This window comes from Chrysochloris asiatica, unplaced genomic scaffold (assembly GCF_000296735.1).
Source record: "Chrysochloris asiatica unplaced genomic scaffold, ChrAsi1.0 scaffold00054, whole genome shotgun sequence".
NCBI classification, from domain to species: domain Eukaryota; kingdom Metazoa; phylum Chordata; class Mammalia; order Afrosoricida; family Chrysochloridae; genus Chrysochloris; species Chrysochloris asiatica.
Window position 1 is genome coordinate 3,731,529 of NW_006408572.1, and position 17,386 is coordinate 3,748,914.

At 48.9% G+C, this 17,386-nt stretch overlaps 1 protein-coding gene across 1 annotated transcript in view; it reads left to right on the forward strand.

Moving 5' to 3' along the window:
* RAP1GAP2 (RAP1 GTPase activating protein 2) overlaps window positions 1-17,386 on the forward strand; it is a 230,209-nt gene that overhangs the window by 198,681 nt on the left and 14,142 nt on the right. Inside the window, exons 14-17 of the mRNA XM_006863247.1 lie at window positions 657-812; window positions 6,207-6,278; window positions 7,336-7,422; window positions 8,699-8,833. Of these exons, the coding sequence (XP_006863309.1) occupies window positions 657-812; window positions 6,207-6,278; window positions 7,336-7,422; window positions 8,699-8,833 (450 nt within the window). The remainder of the gene's footprint in view (window positions 1-656; window positions 813-6,206; window positions 6,279-7,335; window positions 7,423-8,698; window positions 8,834-17,386) is intronic.

Sequence of the window (17,386 nt, forward strand, 5' to 3'; positions counted from 1 at the left end):
CCACCCCAGCCCACACACACACAGAAATTCCACCAAGCCAAGTTGCCCACCCTCTCTCTTTTCCAGTCTGGTAGAATGGTTTGTCCCCTCATCTCTGCTAATCCACATTTCTATCAATACCCAGACCCTGCCAGTCTCCTCTTCCAGGAAGTCTCCTCAGGTTGCCATCGGAAGTCACCCTCCTCTCTGCCCCCATCGCTGACAGGCACTGCATGGGCAGCAGCTGACTTAGCACTTGTTCGCTGATGGCTTTGTTAGTTTCTCAGGTGACTTCACCTGTGTTTACATCTCCACTGGACCAGTTGCAGTCTCTACCAATCAAGAGCTGGCCTCACCTTTGAAATATCCTTCCCCTGTCCAGAGCCAGGGCTCTGTATACACTAGAGCTCAGTAAGGTGCTTGCCAGCCATTAACCAGCAACGTGGACATCTTCCCTCATTCCCTTTCTCTCTCTCTTTGTGTGTGTGTGTGTGTGTGTGTGTGTGTGTGTGTGTGTATGTGGCTTCTGAAGATTGAAAGGACTTCCCTGGAGAGTTAGGTCTGAGAGTTACAGGGTTGATGTCTAAAGATAAATAATGAGGAATTTCTGGTACAGATCTGTTCTGTTTCCAGGATGCTTTTATCTGGCTTTTAACAACTGAACACCTTTCATTTAGCTCCAGAGAAAGAGACATATTGGGAATGACATTGTGGCCATCATCTTCCAAGAAGAGAACACACCGTTTGTCCCAGATATGATTGCCTCCAATTTCCTGCATGCCTACATTGTTGTACAGGCTGAGAACCTGGGTACAGAGACCCCAACCTACAAGGTACGGAGATGCCTGGTAGGAGGGAACAGTGGGCCCAGATCTCGCATCGTACTTTCTGAATTCAGCAATATCAAAGGGCACCAGCTCTCAATAGTTCCTCAGACCATCCTCCAAAATGGCGTTCCTACCTAACATTGGTTTACAATGATATGATGATGCGTTTTCCACAAGCTCTCAGATTTCTGGAGTTTGGGAGGTAGACTCTTGGTGGAGAGTACTTCTACATTCTGAAGTTCTCTCATCCATCTTGCTGCTTCTGGACTCAGTAGGATCTCATGCAAAGGTTCGAAGTCCTGAGTGCCCTATTTAGAATCTGGTGATGCCATGTGCTAAAGTGAGACAGCTGGAAGGGAGACAGGCAGACAGAGAAACAAGGTGGAGAAGATGATCGGGAAATGGCAGAGAAGACGGGTGGTAGCAGATAAAGGAAGGGAAGAACAAGGAGAAACGTTGATGGTGAGAAGGGTGAGGAGGAGGATACTGGTAGACCCTGACCATTGGGTGGACCCTTCTGGTCCTGCCAACCTGAACAAATGGTCAGTCTTAATTTGAAGGCTTCCTGGGAGTCAGGGTTTGCAAGCATCTGGGACTAAGCCTCCTGACCAATAGATGGTTGGTCAGATTGGCTCAAAACCATGTCTAGTGCAGGCGAGACAATGGTAGTGTGGCCATGGCCCCAGCAGCCCACCCTCTCCTGAGAGCTATGTTGCTAATCATCACCTCTCCTTCTGCATCCAAGACAATCCCAACCTCTTGAGTAACAGTGTGGTGGGGAGCACGGGATCCATGGTAGATAGACTGAAGTTAAATTCTTTAGGTGGATATTAGGTGGTCTTTGACGCCTCCCCAAAGGTATGTGGAAAATGTTGAGATTGCGTACTTCTTTGCATTTTCTGGGGAGAGAAGCCATAGCTCCTGGCTCCCCAAAGTGATAGGGACTCCGGTTTAAGGGTGAGAAAAATGAACTTTTGTCATTAATGGGAAATAGTGAATCTTCCCATGTACTCATTTCAGCTGATGCTGCTTCAACCAGGGCTTGCTAAGCCGCAGTGCCTTGTGGCCATCTTCATGAAATACCAATTTTATCAAAGATTTCAAGAACAGAAATTACTGCTGTGTTATGGTCGTATCAGTATAAGCCGAGATACATTAGGAACAGAGAGTAGAATTGACATCAATTTATAAAAGCAGATGAGTCCTTTAAAACAGGTCCCTTCTGTGGAAGCAAGTTGAATCCTTTATGTGTTCATAATCCTCTGACTTTGAGTAATTTTAGCTGGGCAGTTGGAGAAACCCTAGTTTGGGCATTTATTTGAAAACCACAGCATAACCTGTTTTGACTCAAATGGCCATTTCTGCTTAAACAAAGTGATGAATTTGTTGGTAGAAGGCAGTTGGCTCACTCAGTACCTGTGGAGTGCTAGGCTCCATGCTCAGGGCAGTGAGGTACATGCAGGTGATGAAAGAACCAGCCTCTAGGGCTCTCCTGGCCCTGAGACAGGTCAGAGGGCCCCGCGAATACAGCTCAGTCACCGGGCAGCTCAGCCAGCCAACTGGTTCTTTTAACAGCCAGTAGAGGGGTCCTGGTGTGGCACCATAGGATAGATAACGCTCTACAACAAGGGCGATTTGAACTGCAAGGTCAGCAGTTCAAACTCACCATCCCCTCCTTGGAAACTCCATACAGGGTCACTATGAGTCATAACCAACTCAGTGGCACTTAACAACAACAGAGGCAGAACAGGAGCCCCTGGGTAGCATAAACAGTTAAGTGCTTGACTATGTACAAGAAGCTTGGCGGTTTGAATCCACCCTGTGATGCCTCAGAAGAAAAGTCTGGCAGTCTGCTTCCCATTGTTTTCAGTTTTTGTTTTTGTTTTTGTTTTGTTTCTTTGGTAGAGTCAGGAAAGTCACCTGGAAGGTGACTAAATGTCCTGCAGACATTTAGTATTTGTGTTCAGTTTCTAGTAGGAAATGAACCTCAGCTAACTAAATAACCTAGTGGAGTGGTCTGCCTATCCGGAGAAACTTAGAGATCCAAATAAAGTACCACCCACCTCCAACTTGATCCTAGAAGTCTTTATAAAGCCTGTGGTCCAGGGAAAAGCACCGTCCTCAGAGAAGTGTGAGAAGTAGGACCTCCAGGAAGAACAGGCTGAGTCCCAGGACCTGAGGACTTGGGCTCCACCTGCCCTGCAAACAGAAGTGTGATTGGCAGAGAGGTCCATCCATGCCCCCAGTACCAAGCAGTCTGGAGGAGAGTGTGGTCAGGTCCCTCAGAGGATCCCAGAGTGCAGCGGGACCTTGACTGTCCCTGCAGGCAGAGCGTCTTTGGCAAAGGAAGGGGCGAGTTCTCCAGGGGGCTGAGCAATATCCCAGGAGGCTCCGAAGAGGAGAAAGAACAACAGAAAAGGAGCACGGGAAGGGAAAGAAGTACCAAGGAGGAAAAATGTGCAGGAAAGGGCCCCAGCTTGAAAGGCTGGGAAGCCCTGACTGGCTGTGTGACCTTGGACCGATTCCTTCCCTCTTTGGGCCTCTTTTCTCCTGTGTGAAATGAGGAAGTTGGACTACACACCTCTGAGCTCTCATATCCTGTGGGAGGGGACAAAGAGCAGTTGAGAAAGAGGAGCTCCTAGGGGCTAGAGCGTGGGTTAAGAAGTGGTTGGAGGAACTGTAGTGGTTTCAGGTGGCCTTTACGGGACACAGGTCATCAGGAAAAGTAAAAAAAGCCCAGGGTGACAATGCTTACCATTTCCTGGGTGCTCGTGCCCTAAGTCCTTAGAGTCATGGTCTTCTTTGGTCTTAATGATCAGTTGGTGAGGCAGGGCCTCCTATTTGCCCTATATTTAGGGGAGAGATCGAGGTGACTGAAGGTCACTTAAGACCACAGAGTCAGGCAGTGTGGGGCTGGAGCCATTCCATCTAGGTCCCCCTGTGGTCTTCACCGCTGAGCCATCCGGGCAGGTGGGCATGTGGCACACAGACTCAGGTATGCAGACATATCTTTCAGAAGTGAATTTAGTCCCCATCACCAGATTGAAAGGAAATTCCAGCTCAGCCAACTCCAAGGCTCCTTTCCTCCCTCCAGGGGACAAGTCACTCCACTTCTGAAATCACAAAAAGGTCTCAGGAATTTATGCAAAGCAGACCATGTAGGGTGGGGCCTTCTATTGATGTGTTGCTTGAACCACTCTCCTGGTCCCTGAAGTTTGCAGGCCACACTTGGGCATAAGGAGGGGCGCTGTCAAGTTCGGACCCCTCTGAGGTTCTCCTGGTCCCCCCTGGTGTGTCCTTATGGCTCACAGCACCCCAGGCCTCCTTCTGCTGTCCCGCTTGGAAGATTTCTCATCCCTGGGGTCACCTTCTTCTGCAACAGGGCCTAATTTAGCCCTCTCACTGAATTTAGAAAACAGGAAGGTGGCATCATGCTCAGACCACTTCTGCTTTCAGCCGGCCATCCAGATGTCCCCAGGAGAAGGGGACACAGAGGCCCTCTTGGAGCGGGGAGATGAATGGTGCGCTCCTAGTCTCTGTCATGGCCTGTGGCATGGCTGTCTGGTTGGCAGACTTGGCAGCGATTTAAGAGCATGTCTGAAGCCATTTACCCAGGCAGAGCAGACCACACTAGGGCCAGCATGAAAAGGAGGGGGAGGCTGGGTTGGGCAACTTGGGAAGGGCTGAGAGCTGGGCCAGGCATTTCTCCTTCCTCCAGGGGCCTCTCCACAAGCCCCTCCCCAAATCTGGCCTTTAGGTGGAATTCTTGACTGGTACCACAGGTACGTGCTGGGTGGTGGGGAATTGTGTTTAGCAGCTGGAACCCTCCCAGAAATCACAGCAGCCACACACACATTTCCTGACTCTGGGCACTGCAGTTTGGGCCCTACAGACAACCTGGAACTTGGAGGATAAAAACCATTGCCCGCCTCTCCCCTGCTCCTTCTCCTACAGACCCTGGCAGAGCTTTTCCTTGGCATGAATCCACACTGCCAGCTCAGCCAGTCTGGCAGACTCCCTGCATCTGCCCTACTTCACAGGCCAGGCAGGCTGGCGGCGCTCCAGGCTGGGCTTACGTCAGTGGCTGTGGGGACAGGGAGAGGGCAGAGTCTCCTGAGAACTCTGCAGCCTCAAGGGCTAAGAGCAGGTGAAACCAGGGCACTTCCATGCAGAGAGGAGCCTGGGAGACCCCATGGAGGATACGCTGATGCTCTCATTCCATCAGTTCAGGCCTCATGCAGGCAGGCCGGAAGTGCACACACTGTCTCCATCTTGAGAGACCCCCATGCACAACACGTTAATGCTTCTTCCTGCCCCAGCCCTTGAATTCTGTTTGTCCAAGCCTCACCCAGACTGGTTGCCCCTGTGTGTGGGCCCCAGGCTCCAAACACCAATCCACTGACTACACACAAGTTCCCAGGAGCTTAGAACAGCTGTAGATTCCTGCCTCCACTCCAGAGCTTCTGATTCATAGTTTTAGGGAAGAGGTTGTTGTTGTTAAGTACCGTGGAGCTGGTTCTGACTCATAGTGACCCTGCACAGGGTTTCCGAGGCTGTAACTCTTTATGGGAGCAGAACACCTCATCTTTCTCCTGCAGAACCGCTGGTAGTTTCCAACTGCTGACCTTGAGGTTAGCAGCCTGACTCGTAACTACTATGCTACCAGAGCTCCTTTAGGGAAGAGAAAACCCATGCAATTAGTCTTCTGATGCATGGCCACGGTTGGGGGTTATAGGAAAAGAATCTCAGAACTAGTTTGGGAGAGGTCTGGATCCTTGGTTCATTACTTTGTGTAATCCGCTGTGTGATTCTGGGAGGAATGATCCATGTCTCTGGGCATCTATTTCTGCAATAGTAAAACCACACCCATTGACTCCAAGTCACCTCTGACCCATAAGGATGTTATAGAGTAGAACTGCCTCCACAGGGTTTCCAGGACTATAGTATTTATGGAAGCAGCTGCCATATCTTTCTCCCACAGACTGACTGGTGTGTTTGAACCTCCAATCATTTGGTTAGCAACGAAGTGCTTAGTTACTGCACCACTAGGACTCTCTATCAGTAATAATTAGGGTCCCAGGTAGCTCCTCAGCCCTGCCCAGTCATCTTGCAAACACTTGCTCTGGCCTCCAGAAATACAGATGAGAGAATGAGAACGGTCCAGCCCAGCCCGGCCCAGCCCCACTTCTAGGAATGGCCCTTGTCAGAATGCCGGTTTGACAATGGCTCTTGGGAGTGTTTCATTTGTGTACTCCATCCAGCATTCTGGGAAGGGGAGATGGGGACGGTGAGCAACTTTGTGGTGGGAACATGACTCCTGTCTGGGCCAGGCAAGGAATATGTTGTCACCTGCAGCACTATTCTTCCCTCTGGACCCACACTGTCATTCTGGGATTTCAGGTGTCGGTCACCGCGCGGGAAGATGTGCCTGCCTTCGGTCCCCCTCTGCCCAGCCCCCCTGTTTTCCAGAAGGTAAGAAACTCTTCTTCCTGTTCCCCTAGGTTCCCATGGAGCCCCTGGATGGAACAGTTAATGCTCAATTGCTAACTGAAAGGTTGGAGATTTGAGTCCACCCAATGGGAGCTCTGGTAGCGTAGTGGTTACGAATCGGGCTGCGAACCTTAAGGTCAGTGGTTCGAAACTATCAGCCGCTCCGCGGGAGAAAGATGAGGCTTTCTACTCCCGTAAAGATTTACACCCTCGGAAACCCTGTACAGGGTCGCTATGGGTCGGAACCGACTCGACGGCACTTAACAACAACAACAACAATGGGCACCTTGGGAGAAAAGCCTGGTGATGCACTTCCAACAACCCAGCCATTGAAAACCCCATGAGCAGCACGGTTCTACTCAGACACACAGTCACCATGAGGCAGAATCTGCCCGGTGCCAGCTAGGATAGGAGGTTTCACTGCCTGAGTGTCAATGGCTGCAGTCGGAAGCAGTTGAGCTGGGAATCTTCTAAAACAAACAAACAGAAAACCAAACCCTCTGCCATCAGGTCGGTTCTGACTTACAGTGACCCTGTATAGGGTCTCTGAGACTGTCAGTCTTCACAGGAATGGACAGCTGGTGGGTTTGAACCTCTGAACTTGTAGGCCAATGCCTAACCTGCAGCAACACCACCAGGGCTGAGACCATTAGGGTGATCTTTTTGCAGGTTTGCTGGGAACCTCTTTACCTGGGACCTCAGGTGGTCAGTTTGGACCAATAAAGGCTTCCTTATAGAGGTGTGACACTGGGAAGCTGGGTGGGGATGTCTTTCTGCTTTATGTTTTATTTTTGTATCTAGACCGTGTTCCAATCCCAGGAGCCTTCAGACACAGACATGCCTTGTGGGTACGGAGGGTTGATTTTCCAGGATCAGGGAAGCTGCTTTCTGTGATGATTATTTCTGACAAAATATCAGAAACAGGACCTTTTCGGGCCTCTCCTCAGCCCTCCTGTGCTGCCTGCCTGTAACCAAAACTGGAACCTTTTTGGGAGCAGCTCAAGGTGGGAGTCTTCTTAGGGCATCTTGTCTGTTCCAGGGCCCGGAGTTCAGAGAGTTTCTGCTCACCAAACTTACCAACGCAGAGAACGCTTGCTGCAAGTCGGATAAGTTTGCGAAGCTGGAGGTGAGAGTGAGATTTCTGAAGGTCTTCCTCTGACCTCTGATGTACTGTTAGCCACCCTCACTCAGGGCTCTGTTCTTGGGGTATGCGCAAGGTGGGGTGGGGTGAGTGCTACTTTTACCCCTCTAAAACCTTAGCTCTGTCAATATGAGAACTATTTAGATCTGGTCAACCACTCATCACTTATCTACTGAGTTCCTGCTGTGTACCAGTCTGGGATACATGGATAAGTAAGACATAGCCCCTGCACTTTTGGGCTGCTGTGGAGTGTAGGGGACATTAATGAAGGGACAGTTACAATGCATATGTCAGTGACATGATGGAGGTCAGTCCTGGGGATGTGGTCAGATGATGTTGTGATGCTGCTGCCGGTGGGAGACTGAAGATGTGTTCTGGGAAGATTTCTTGGAAGAGGTAGCCTTGGAAATGCTGCATTTTGATATTTGATGAGCCTACTGCCAGGAGGCAATAGTAGGGAGGGTTATTCCAGGTACTGGACATGGACAGAATCAGAGAGCATGATGTCTAGTGGGACCTGATGAAAGCACTTGTGGGAGATGGCTTTGAGGTCTAGGCCTGAAGGGATGGCATCTTAACAAAGTTTTGATGGAAGGTTAGGCTGACAGTGGTGAGGAGGGTAGGTTAAAGGCAGGAGCTGGAGGAAGGGAGACCAGTCAGAAGCTGTCTCTGGAGTCCTGGGGGTGGGGTGATGAAAGCTTAGGGCATGGTAGAAAATGGTTTCGTGTTAGTCGGTAAGACTTGATGGAGTCCTTGGTGTAGGGATGGGGATGTAGAATGGTGGGCAACCCTAGGTCTTTGGATTAGGCTCTTAGGACCACTAGAAGATAAGCTCCCTCTGAGACCTGGTGGTCTGGAGGGGCTTACAAACGCTGGGTTGCTGAAAGGACTGCTCTGGTCTGTGGAACGGCGCCCTCTGGAGTCTGTGTGAATGGCCCAGGACAAACATCTGGGTGATGAAGACCTAGAGATGGGGTTTAGTACAGAGATCTGAGCCGCAGTCACCAGGGTAGAGGGGGTTGGCAGAACTGTGGAAATGGTGAGGTGGTCCAGGGAGAAGGGGTAGAGGGAAGAGAGCAGCCGGCCAGCATTGAACATTAGAGCTAACTGCAGCATTTGTGAGCCTGGAGCCCAGCATGGCTGTAGACCCATACCTCCGCTGGGGTACGGTTGGGAAGGCCAGGTGTATAGAGCCCTCTCAGAGAGGGGACATCTCTGCCCTCGGTGCCAGCTCCGTGACTCTTCCCCTCTCCCCTTCTAGGACCGGACGAGGGCAGCCCTTCTGGACAACCTTCACGATGAACTCCATGCCCACACACAGGCCATGCTAGGACTGGGTCCCGAAGAGGACAAGCTGGAGAATGGGGGCCATGGGGGGTTCCTGGAATCCTTTAAGGTAGGGGCATGAGAGTGGTTGGGGGTTGCTGGGGGCAGGGAGGGGCCAGGGCCAAGAAAGAAAGAAATCCAAGGTCCAGGTGATCCTGACTCTGGAACCCAAGTGCCAGCCAGAGGTGGCAGCACCAGGAGGGGCATCTAATGCATCTGCAAAGAGCAAGAACATCAGAAAGTCAGCAGCCAGGGCAGCCTGCATGGCAGCAGTGATGGCAGGGTTTCTACCTGCCTCCTGGTAATGACTGTGCTACAGGAGTGGGACCAAGAACGGGACTGCTGTCAGCTGTCTGTGTCTGTGGCAGGAACAAGGGCACAAGGCACGGGGTCTTTACTGCAGTGATTGTCCCCCAATTGGCAGGGCACAGGAGGGCCTGTACTTAGAGCTGGTGGGAAGGAGTTACAGGTCCATTTGGACTTTTCAAAGCAAAGACCTTTTTAACTGAAATGAGCTACTAAAGAAAGCAGTGAGCTTGCTGTCCCTGGGAGTTTTCAAGTGGAACCTGGACAGCCACTTAGCTGACATGGGGCAGAGAAGGTTCACTATCACATGGTTGTTAAGAGCTTGTTGGTCCACACAACACTTTCATATCTGGAGTTGACCTGAGCCTGCCACAATCTTGAGGGTTTGGCAGAATGGGTGTTATTCCTACTAACACATGGGAGACAGACTAAGAGACCAGAGGAGGGTCAAAACCTTACACTTTTCCATCTAAGCTTTCTGATTCTTAGCTCAGTTTTTGGCTGGGTTACCCATTCGAGAATTATTTAAAAAGTTGAGGAACTTGATTGATGTCTCAGTGGTAGAATTCTTGCCTTCATGTAGGAGTCTGGGGTTTGGTTGCTGGCCAGTACACCTGCCACCTCCCGGTCCCAGTGGAGATTATGTGTGGCTCTGATATTGAACGGGTTTCAGCAGGGCTCATAGGCTAAGATGGACTAGGAAGAAAGGCCTGGCTATATACTTCTAAAAGCCAGCCACTGAAAACAACGGTTTGCTTTGTAACTGATCACGAGGGTGGCACAGGAACAGGCAGTGTTGTGTTCTGTTGTGCCCGGGGCCACTGTGAGGTCTGATTGACAGCAGCTAACAACAGCAGTACAACAACAACAACAACGACGTGTGTGGGGTGAGGGCTGAAACTACCTATATTAGAATCCTTGCTCTGCCGCTGTCTGTGTGATGCAGGGCAAGCCCTGTAAAGCCTCTGGGCTGTCGCTGTTTCCATCACAAACACAAAGATGCTAGATAGGCCCTCTGTCGTAGTGTCATGATGAGAATCAATTGAAATAATGCCTGTAAAAGCGCATTTGTCTGGATGTGTAAAATGGAAAAGTTCACACTCCTCATCCCGTCTACATGGTCATAACTACCCTCGCAGTGCCCTCTGTGGAAGGCTATTATTATGGGTGTAGTAATTTTGGTACAGTAACATAAGCCCGATTTTCATAACGATGGGTATAATTTTACATATGAGGAAGCTAAGGCTCAAAGACTAAAGTAAGAGACAAAGTAATTGGTTCCCAGTCACCCAGCAGACGTGGGAGTTGCATCTAAGGCTGCTGGAGTCGAAGCCAGTGCTCTTAATAGCTATGTGATACTGCCTTTCAGCTTCTGATTCAGAGATTTCAGGTTCCACCTACGCGGGCCTGGGCAGGCCTGGGGTCACTCCCTGGCTGCCCAGCTGGCCCTCAGAGAGCAGGACACATCTCAATTGGCCCTGGTTGGAGCCAGCTGTGAGATTCCTCCCAAGGGTGGAGGAGGTAACTCGCTGCTTGTCCAGGCTTGTGGGAGATTCCTCCTCGGACATCTGCTTTTGTGCTGATGGACAGTGGCAGTCAGGGTGAAACAGGAGGAATTGAGAGGCCAAGGGGAAGAGGGAGGAGCGAGGGAAGGAGGCTGAGAGGGAAAAGAGGGAGTCAGCTTGGTCAGCCCAATAGAGAAAGGGATGAACGTGAGAGCCACTAAATGAAATGGGCTTGGGTTTGGGGAAAGCAGATAAGTAGGGCCTTTTAAAGGCTTCTGCGGGCTCTGGATTCTCTTATTTCTGGTGGCTCCATCCCACATCATAGCCAGCATATTACAATACCCCCACCCCCCTAGTATGTGTAACTCCAAGAGGTGCCCCTGGTACTGCAAACAGGCAGGCACTTGACTACTAACCTGAAAGCTTGTCGATTTGGACCCATTCAGAGGTGCCTCAAAAGCAAAGCCTGGTGATTTGCTTCCAGTCGACAAAGTCTTTAAAAGTCTATGAAGCACAGTTGTACTTTGCATACATGTGGTTGCCATCAACTCCATGACAACTAACAACAACAACGTAAATGTAAGATCTGAGTTCATTTGACTAGCTAACACCGTGTTGTATTTTGTGGACAACTGATGCAACATATCTTGATTTCAGGTATGCGGGTTACTTACTATATTTTGGAGCAAACCATTGTATTTTCAGGTTTCAAATATTTTTATAGCTTGGAAGAGCTGGTAGACTTTGCCTGATGTGTCTAATAAAAAAAATGGTCCAGCATCTAAGTACAGGTACAGGCCTAAAGGAGAATGCCCTAAGGTCATTGTGTCCAGTCCCCTTTCTCTGGCAGGAGTAGCAATGAATCTAAACTTGACTCGAGGGGTGGAGGGCCTGGCATGTTTATAAAGGGGGTTACCAAGAGAGGAAATGCTTCAAGACTTCAGAAGAACTTGCCTTTTATCCAATCATCCAGGAAATTCTTCTTTTCAACCCAAAGTCCTTCCAACGGTAGGTTGAAGACAGACCTGCTTTCATGCTTGTCTCCAGGGTAGCCCTGCCGGGTGAGGGAGGGGACTGTTACAGTCAGTCACACAGAGGAAACCTTCGGAGCTCTGACGATTATGATCACTTGTTTTTTTTCTTCCCAACTGGGGACATGAACTCTGTTTCCCCATCTCTTTCATTGCTGCTCACTTGTTTCGTCACCTGCACGGTGGAGACAGGCTTAACAACATGGAACACCGTGGCCAGGTGGATTCTGTGGCTCTTGTCTGGGTTGGTGAGAGAGTCATTCTTGTGTCCGGCCCAGCTCAGGAGATGGCCTCTTCCTTTGGCAATTGTTCATGGACGTCTTAGAGTGTCATGGTGTCACAATTATTGGCCTTCTTCATGAAGTTTACCCAGAGTTCCATTGGAGTCCATCTGAAAGAACTTCCATTTCTGGAAGAAATTCCGATTCTTGTCAAAGTTCTCCTCTCGGGTTGATAATTTTCTGGGCTAAAAGTGAACTCATCCCTGTAGGTCTTGCAAGATGCCCCTAGAGCACGATGGACTCTTTGTCTCTCTCCTAAGAAGCGATCCACCATTGCTCTCATGTTGTTGCCTGGCACCTCGTATCACTTAGAGTAGCTCTTCTTCATACTTTGCTTAAAATCTGCTGTCTATATCTCAAGTTCTGTTCCCCCATGAGAGACAGAACAGTTGGTTCATGTACATCTAGACCTGTTTCTCAAACTGAGGTGCTTTGGGAATATTCTCAGGATACTGCCAGTTCTCTACATGTTTTTAAATTTTGTGTTTTCACTTAGATGATTATCAACAAATATAGTTTGTATATTTCCAGTTATAAAGGTGGCACTTTTGCTGAGATAGCACAATTACAAGACATTTCTGTGGAATAAAAGGGTTGGGCATTAGGTCAGCTAGTGCAGTCCATAGGACTGGCTTTTTGAAGTCTCTAAACTTCGTGGGAACTGTATATTATTACCCTTTGAAAATTACTGATCTCTACTCTATTGTATTCAAGTGCCATTCTCAACAACTGCCAGTCCTTGAAAAGTTTTTGTTGGCCTGTAATGAAATTAGAAAGTCCTGGTGTGGCCATGTAGGATAAGCACTGGACCACAAGATTGGTTTGAATTACAAGGTCAGTTTGAACCCTAAGGTTGGCGGTTCAAACTCACCAGCCACTCTTCAGAAACCCTATACAAGGTCACTGTGACACCAGCAACAATGAAATCGAAAGAAAATCGATGGTACTCGATGTATCTGTGTCTTCATGTTGTTGCTGTTAAGTGCCACTGAGTCAGTTCTGACTCACAGTATAGGGTTTCTGAGGAGTGGCTGGTAGGTTTAAACTGCCAACCTTGCAATAGCAGACCTTGTGGTGAGCAGTCCAGTGCTTATCCTACAGTGCCACACCAGGACTCCATGGTATGTACGTAAAGCATGAATGTGTCACATTTTGGGAAACCCAAGCCTAGTTCAACCTTGACTGGGCTCATGGTGGAGAATGGTGGGATGAAGGGTCAGGGAGGAAAAGTCGTCTCCTGCAGCAGGAGATCTGGGCCACAGGAAGCTGGCAGTTGGCAGGTTAATTTCTCCTACCTTTGAGGGACTGTGATCGTTTTGCATGAGTCTGACCTGACACCTAGTGGCAGCAGAGAAGCACCCATCTCCAGGTGCTGCAGGCAAAGTCTCTTGAAGTCTCCGTGGTGCCGGAGCAGTACCAGTGATGGTGGCTGGTGCCCAGGACAGACGCAGGTAGAACCCTAAGCCTTTGGCATCTCTACTTTCTTTTCATCTTGGGCACCCTTCCCCACTACTCCCAGCTTTGAGACACTGTCTGGGTATCCAACTGAGAGAGAGAAAGACAGATAGAGAGAGAGTGCTCACAGCCTGCAGAGCTCAGTGGGTTAGTGTCCTGCCTTGGACTGATGACGACTTAACCCTGCATCCCAAAGAGGAGGAGGAGACATTGGAGCAGATAATGGTTCTGCCAGTTAGGAACTGGGGATGGAGTTGAAGGTGAGAGCTACAGGGATATTTTACTCTCCCTGTCAGTTTCTTTCTTTGTTTGTCCTGCTAGAGGGACAGATGGGTGGGCTCTGGTGACTCAGCTGTAGAATTCTTGCCTTGCTTGCGGGAAACCTGGGTTCAATTCCTGGCCAGTGCACCTCAGCATGGCCACTACCTGTCAGTGGAGGCTTACATGTTGCTATGATGCTCAACGGGTTTCAGTAGAGCATCCTGATTAAGACAGAGTAGGAAGAAAGGTCTGGCAATCTTCTTCCAAAAACCAGCCAGTGAGAACCATGTGGATCACAGTGGCCAGATCCACAACTGATCATGTGGATGGTGTGATGCTGAGCAGTGTTCTATTCTGTTGTGCAAGGGGTTGCCGCGAATCAGGGACCGACTAGATGTCAGCTGACAATAATAGCAGAGGGACAGACAACCTCATTCTGGACCTCAGATTAGGAGCCATTTCAGCAGGCAAGAGCTTAACAGCCTTACCTTCAAGGACCCCTGCTTCTGTCCCTTGCCTGCTACAGACAGGGCCATCCTTGGTGTGAACCACAAGGACCTTAGTGCTTACCGCTGGCTTTGAATGAAATCATCCTTTACATTGAGTTTGTTAAATTGAAACAACACAAAACCCATTTGTAAGGAGGCAAGGGGTGTGGTTACCAGGAAAGGTAAGAGCTCCCTCTTTGAAGCTAACTGGAACTGAAACCCAGCTGACTTAAAGCAATAGAAGTAGATAATGAGAAGGCAATGCCGTCTCTTTCCTCACTCCCCCAAAGGAGAACTGGTGCAAAGGTAAGCACCTTTGTGTGTGCTGAGGGATTGGCAACCATGGCAACTGAGGATAGTTGATGGGACCAGAGGTGATTAGCCAAGAAGAGAGCCAACTCAGGACAGTAAAGGAGAGTGGTGTGAAATATGGAATAGATTGAGATAGAACTCAAAGGGCAGATCAGACCATGGTAAAATTTCCTCTCAGCACACAAAAGAAGAGGCTTTCTCTCAAGTAGTGAGTAGTCCATTATTGGGAAGAATCAAGCTGAGGGGAGATAAGCTTTGGCAGGGATGCAGAAAGAGCTGAGTGGGAAAGTTTTCTAGAATCCCTGCACACCTTCGAATGCTGTGCAAGGCTGCATCCATCTGCCCTTTACACTCTTCTCTCCTGCTTTTCTTTCTTTTTTAATAAAAAAAAAAATTATTGTGATGAAAATATATATAAGAGAGCATCTGCCATCTCAACAACTTTGACATGTGCCATTCAGTGCCATTGATTACGTTCTGCAAGTTGTGCCATACTTTTTTCTAGCCTTCACAACCCACTCCCCGACTCCCATTCACATAAGTTCTCTGTCCCTCTTCCCAGCTTCCTGCCACCCTCGGAACCACTAATCTTTGGTTCCTAGATGCTCGCTTATTTCGTATTTAAGTGAGGTCAGACCTTTTTTTTTGTCCTTTTGCGGCTGTTTCATTTCACTCAGAGTCATGTTTTCAAGGTGTACCTGTGTTGTAGCATGCATCAGGACTTGGTTTCTCTTAATGGCTGAGTAGGGTTGCGTTGTGTGTATAAACCACATGTTGTTTATCTTGCCAGCTTTACATCCTACTTCTCTCCTGGTGTGGTGCTGTAGGATAAGCACTGGGCTGCAAGGTTCAAACTCCTCAGAAGCCCTATACAGGGTTGCTATGAGTCGGAACTGACTCGATGGTACATATCAACAGCAGCAGCCCTCCTTTCTGGTCTTCACCCTTCATTCCGTCATTCAACTTGAGGCTAGTGCCTCTCTCGGAGCTGTACCACAGACCCAGAAGTGAAATCTTTAGACTAAGTTAGTCCGAATTGCGCATTATTTTAGGGCGTAGTGGGCTCCACTGGGCATTTTCCTTTCTTCTGTTAGAACAGGGGAAGAGAGCTAACACTGATTCTGCAGATGTCACGCAAGGTGTTTTGCATGCATCATCTCATGTCACCCTCATGGTAGTGGGTCATAACGGCATTTCACAGACGAAGAGACTGAGTCTCACACACTGAGCAAGGAGAACCAGGACTCAGATCACTTCCCGCCTGCTGTCACGGTTGAGCAACTCTGTTACATGGTGGCCCTGTGTTGTCAGAGTAAATCTGCCCCATAGACTGAAATTTGGGAAGTAGATCACGAGGCTCTTCTTCTGCGGCACTTTCACATGTGCCTGGAATTACCAAAGTCAACTCACTGCCGCTGACAGCAGCATCAAGAGTATCTGAGGAGAAGGCTTCTCCCTGACATTTTTGAGGGTTTCTGAGACCCCTTTAGTTTGAATCATTCTTAGTCCACTAGCCAATTGAATCATATTTTCAATATGGACCACTTATGGGATCCTGGGATGCTTTCACCTGGAGCCCAAGGTCCTGGGCCTGAGTCCTACCTTCATCTCTTATCTGTTTTGCAGCCTTGGATAATCATTTACATTTTGAGACCTTTTCTGTGAAATGCCTATTCTATCTCTGTCTTGGCATCCGGAGGGTTAAATAAATTCATGCATGTGAAGCTTGGTAGACCACCCCCCAGGGCTTATTACCCACACTGGATGCCTTTTGGAACGCGACAGTGAGGGGTATATCAGGACATATGTGGAAATGTCATTGTTGATGACGATTGTGGTGGGGCAAACACCAAGGCACCAAAGGAATGACAAAGACTGCAGATTCAGGAGGAGGGCTACTTGTAAATATGATTTCCCAGGAGACAAGCCACTCTTGCCAGTGACGCATGGAGCCCACCAGCCTCGTACCTCTGATGTCATCTGGCCTCTTGGCTGAGCCAAAGATGCCCCATGAGGGACATCAAGACCTCATCTCCTTCTCCCTCTCTAGACCCCGGAACAGAGTCGCCTAGCAACAGTTTCCTGCAACATGGTTAGAGTTGCCAGAATGTTCTATTTACTCCATCACCCCAAAATCATAAAGTCTTGCACCTTTTGGAAAACTGAAGTCAGGGAAAATGTAGCGGCCAAACTAAGGTGTCCTCGGGTAAGCAGTGAGGTTCTTTAAATGAATTAAAACAGAAAAACCAGTTGCTGTTGACTGCATTTCCACTCATGGCAACTGCATGTGTGTCAGAGTAGAACCTCATGCCACAGGGTTTTCAGTGGTGGATTTTTCACGAGCAGATTTTCCTTTTCTTTCAAAGCATTTCTGGTGGATTTGAACCTCAGACCTTTCTGTTAGCAGCCACATGCTTTAACTATTTGTACCATAAGGGACTCTTTCAATGAATAAAACCAAAACCAAACCCTATGTGTTTCAGAGTGGAGCTGTGTACATAGGATTTAAAAGGACTGACATTTCAGAAGTAAATTGCAAAGCGTTTCTTTTAAGGCACTCCTGGGTTGACTCGAACCTCCAACCTTTTGGTTAGCAATTGAGGACCCCGACTATGTGAGTGGTGCTGTGGGTTAATGTGCTGGACTACAAAGTCAGTTTGAGCCCCAAGGTCGGAGGTTCAAACTCCCCAGCCACTCCTCGGAAACCCTATACAGGGTCGCTATGGGTCGGAACTAACTCGAGGGCACTTCACAACAACAACAGATGAGTTCAGTGCTCCATAAATTTTAACACTGTTTACAAAGGGCCCTCCCTCCTGGTTCCATGTCTTCAGAGATCTGCTGTCTGGGTTGTGAATGGGTTCTGTGGGACTACTTTGCACAGACTCAGCTCTTCTCTGGATACTTCGAAGGAGGAACAAGGACTTATGTGCTCTTCCACACCAGACACATGAGGGGCCTGAGCCAACACACGTTTGTATGTG